Here is a 4,958-nt window from a genome sequence, read left to right as displayed (position 1 = left end):
AGCAGAAAATGAAAACTGTATGTACTTGCATACTTGCTTTTAGAAAACCAAAAGAAGAAAATTCTTTCAGGTTCGTACTCTCTATTTTTTCCTTGTGGATTACCTTTTACCAATAAAGAAATTTGAAAAAATTTTTTAAAATGAAGAAATACTTGCATATGAAATGGACTTGTGTGCATGTGTGTGTGCCAACGGAAGTTCTTTTATGGCATTCTTTCATTTGAAACAGAAAAGTTGTCAACTCAATCATATGGGATCATATGATTGCTCATTAATTTCTGTAAAAAATCTTTATTTAAGCTTTGAAGAGAGCAGAAACTGAAAGAGAGGAGAAAGTGAAAAGGCGACATTTGCTTTGAAGTGAGAGCAGAAAATGAAAACTGTATGTACTTGCATACTTGCTTTTAGAAAACCAAAAGAAGAAAATTCTTTCAGGTTCGTACTCTCTATTTTTTCCTTGTGGATTACCTTTTACCAATAAAGAAATTTGAAAAAATTTTTTAAAATGAAGAAATACTTGCATATGAAATGGACTTGTGTGCATGTGTGTGTGTGAGAGAGAGAGAACGTGAGGGTGTATGTTGTCATGTATGTATTTGTACGTATGTGTAAGTGGCATTCACTCTCTCTCTCATACACACACACATTATCTTTCATATATACATTCATAAATACATGTGCATACATCTTTTTTCTATGTATGTGTGAATGTGAGAGAGAAAGTGAGTGACTGTATTACCTCGACATATTGAGAAATGGATGTCTTTTAAGGTACACATTCATAGAGAAAATGTGACATCGTTGTCGTTGTGGTATAAAATGTCGTTTAGGACAGCTGAATTATGGAAAGATCATGATGTTAAGTTTTTGTAATGCAAATATGTAAATAATAATGAAGTTTATTTGTTAGACGAAAGATTACTGAATCTTTTGATACCCCATACGTGAAAATCAGAAACTCAGGTTTTGAATGTATTCGTTAATTTCCATAAAATTCTGTTATTTCTTTATGCTTTGATTAGAGCTGAAACTGAAAGAGAAGAGAAAGTAAAACTGCAACATTTGCTTTACAGTGGAAGAAGAAAGTGAAAAAGAGGAGAAAGTAGATGTATATACATGTAATGAAATGGACGTGTGTGTGTGTGTGTGTGTGCGTGTGCGAGAGAGAGAGTGAGTGAAGGTGTGATGTCATATGTGTGTAAGTGGCACTCACTCAGTCTCTTTCTGTCTCACACACACATATCTTTCATATACACATATATAAATACATATGCACACACATTTGAACACTCTTTTATATATATGGAAGTGTCCCTGTCTGTCGTTCTCTCTGTTTCTTACATTCCCTGTGTGTCTATCTCTTTCTGCCTACTCCCCTTCCCTGATATCAGCCACCCTCATTATGCCACATTTCCCTGAACCTAACACTTTTGCACCCCTCTCATTTTATCATATTATAGCTCAACCCCCATAGTCGGTCCATTATCAATTTTTATTGAAATCCAATTGGCCTACAATTAAACTGGATGTTAGTTCAACATATATACAAAGTTTGGTGAAGATGGGTTCCCTGGTTTGGGAACCAAGATAGTAAGACAGACAGACAGACAGAAATTGCCATTTATATATAAGATGTATGTGTGTGTGTGTGTGTGTGTGTGTAAGTATGTGCAAGTAACCATCCTAGTTCAATTAAAAATGCATTAGCCTCCAGCATTGGTAAGAGACTAACCTATTTATCTTCTAATGAAGAAATATTTTATAGATATGAGAACCACTACAACACAGCTCTAACAAGTGCTGGATATAGGGATAAAACAGAATACCATCAACCTAACAACACTAATAAATATAACACAACTAATTACAAGCAAAAAATAAAACTGGTAAATTTTATAATCCCACCATAACTAGTAATATAATTAGAAATATGCAAATAACTAGTAACCCAACTACATATAAACAAGGAATTGACAATGATAATAAATCCAAGATCTTTTCAAATCAAACTAATAGTACCAAACATAATAATAGAAAAACAAATATTAAGTTATCTCATAAACCCAAGATAAATAAAAAAAAAAACATCCAATTTACAATTATAATGATCTCCACAATGATAAAAACATAATAAACATATTGATATGAATAAACAATTAATCACTTCCAATATCAGCACCACTGCCAATTCATACAATGCTCTGAATAATAATAATAATAATAATAATAATAATAATAATAATAATAATAATAATAATAATAATAATAATAATAATAACAACAACAATAATAAACCACATACCCAATTCATTAACTCTAAAAAATCTAAAATGGATTACAACATACCTATAAATAACAGTCACCCTCGTAAATCTAATAAAATATGGTTAATTATTCCATATGCAATGCAAGTTAAAAATAACATTGATAAATCTATATTTAACCCTTTCATCACTATATTTCTGACCAAAATACACCCCTCATGAGTTTCAATTAAATTCTAAAATAATCATGAATTTAGACTAGTTTCATTAAACAACAGTAACTTCTTTTACTTATCAACATATTAATGTGATATTTGGAACATAATTGAAGAAAGGGTTCTTAATTCTGTTGCATATTTTTTGCCTCAAAGAGTAAATACAGGTAAACTGAGCAAAATATAAAAATATTAAAATTTTGTTTAAGCATCACCATAGGAAATGAGTGGGTATGCAATAAAATTTTAATGTAGAAGAATTTTGCACATCACTAGATTATCAGTTGAATTTAATGCACAGAAGAACAGGTGTACCATAAAGGTAAAATAAACTGAAATACTGGAATTTGTTTTTGAAGAAAACTAGAAAATTAAATACATCAACTAAATGAAATATACTCACACACATACATGAATACACAAGAACATATATAATAAAGATTTACAATAGAAATTAAATCAAAACTTGTCACTCACCTTAGAAGCAAATTTAAATTACAAGTAAATAAAAAGTAAAAACGAAGTAAATTTGAAAAATATTTATACAAGCTAATTATACATACATATATATCTATATATATATATATATATATATATATGCGAGTAAAAATAAATACAAAAAAGGTGGATTTTTTTGTATGATTGTGTATAGAGGAATATATTATTTTGCTTAAAAGAGTTCCAACACTGTCTGTTTTTTATGTTTTATTTATATTCCTGCAGAACTAATGTGGGGTATAGAATATGGAATATACAATATATAATATGATATACAATATACAATATAAAATAAAATAAAATAAAAATGGATGGCACCATGAAAGAAAGTATTGAATGTAGATGAAATATTGAGTGTTCAATATAAAGGATCAAATATATAAATATATAAATATAAATATATATATATATATATAAAAAGGCGACTCGAGTTTCAGGGCTATTTCCCTTCGTCATGGCCGGTATGACAGACTTTAACAATATATATATATATATATATACACAATAGTCACATAATATTTCTTTCATGGAAACTTGTAAAACATCCCACTCTACATACTGCAACCTTGCAGAATGCACATTAGAAAGAAGTTTCAACTGGCTGTCCACTGGGAGTTTTTCTTTGTTGATGTAGACAGTCATGGTACTACCCTTTGCGACCCCCAATTTTTTCTAATTTATGGAGATTGGCTGAACTCAGAGGGATATCTCTCTCTCAGGTTTTGCTTTTCCTTCCTGCAGTTATTTTTTTGCCCTCAACTGCGTTGCTACATCTGCTCGGAACTGCAGACTTGTGAACCCCTCCTGATATGGTATATAATATAAACGCATTTACAATACTCAGGTTTACTATATACCAAACCAGGTATCGCCACCATTTATTACCCCGTCTACCAACCGGATAACTCATCATTTGGTTCAGCCGATCTACACTGCGCATGTACCTGTTATAATCGAGGTTCACAAATGGGGTGCTATTTTCATCTACACAAGGTTGTGTACTGGTAAGACAGAAAATTAATCTGCCTCTTATCTCTGTATGTGGTCTCTAGCAGATTTCCTTTCTGCTGTTGGATTATTTCACCCCTTTTTTCTTAATTTCACTTTTTTTATATCCAACAGCAGCCCTTTCCTACTAGCAATTACTATAGCACACGTATACGTTGACATAGTTTCTAAATTCACTCTATATTTGACAGAAATAAAAAAAAAACAGTCAAACAATAATATATGGCCCTGATTATGGTATGGAAGTGATAAATTCCAGACCACATCATACCCTAGACCATGCTGACTAACATTATTGTCTCTTTTCGCAGTATAAAAACTAAATCCACAGCAGTACCCAATATTTGCTCCACAAATTTTCCAAACTTTGATCCCCCACTTCGTGGGCTTTCCTGGCATATACTATCGGAAGTGTACCCTTCCTTTATACCCCACCATGCCCACATCAATGGGTAAGTAACTCTCAGGGTTGTAAAGTGTTTTATATGCATTTCGAATGCAGTCAATAAGGGGTCTTATTTTAAATAAGAGATCAAAATTTGGCTCTCCGCGTACTGGAGTACTGCTAGTGTCTCTCACATGTAAATACTGGTTCAGTTTCACAAATCATATTCATGACATAATACTGGAAACGTATATCGATGACTGTATCGGTGCCACCTCACTCTCCCGTGAACATCTTGACTTGTTCCTCTCTTTCGTTCAGTCTTTCCATCCTGCCCTCCACTTCTCCTGTACTGTCTCTGACACCTCTGTCCCCTTTCTCGACATTTCGGTCAGCATCCTCCACTCCACCCTTAGCACCTCCATCCACTACAAACACACAGACTCACACTCCTATCTCAACTTCTCCTCCTCCCACCCTAGACACACAAAACTTTCCATCCCCTATTCCCAATTCCTCCGTCTACGCAGACTTTGTAGCGACAGCCATGACTTTGAGACTCAGTCTCAACTCATGGCTCACCACTTT

General features: G+C 32.8%; 3 protein-coding genes across 4 annotated transcripts in view; 2 read left to right on the top strand and 1 right to left on the bottom strand.

Annotated features, from left to right (window-relative positions):
• LOC106869388 (fatty acyl-CoA reductase 1) overlaps nucleotides 1–4,958 on the top strand; it is a 422,225-nt gene that overhangs the window by 171,038 nt on the left and 246,229 nt on the right. The window lies entirely within an intron of this gene.
• Nucleotides 1–4,958, top strand: part of LOC106873138 (histone acetyltransferase KAT8) — an 86,188-nt gene that overhangs the window by 29,236 nt on the left and 51,994 nt on the right. The gene's annotated exons all lie outside the window — the stretch shown is intronic.
• Nucleotides 189–4,958, bottom strand: part of LOC106882603 (putative fatty acyl-CoA reductase CG5065) — a 125,191-nt gene continuing 120,421 nt past the window's right edge. The window contains exon 3 of the mRNA XM_052969542.1: nucleotides 189–1,030. Within this exon, the coding sequence (XP_052825502.1) occupies nucleotides 1,000–1,030 (31 nt within the window). The 3' untranslated portion in view covers nucleotides 189–999. The remainder of the gene's footprint in view (nucleotides 1,031–4,958) is intronic.

This window comes from Octopus bimaculoides, chromosome 7, assembly GCF_001194135.2.
Source record: "Octopus bimaculoides isolate UCB-OBI-ISO-001 chromosome 7, ASM119413v2, whole genome shotgun sequence".
Taxonomy (NCBI): domain Eukaryota; kingdom Metazoa; phylum Mollusca; class Cephalopoda; order Octopoda; family Octopodidae; genus Octopus; species Octopus bimaculoides.
The sequence above is the reverse complement of the archived record's forward strand: the minus strand, read 5'-3'. Positions and strand labels throughout refer to the sequence as shown.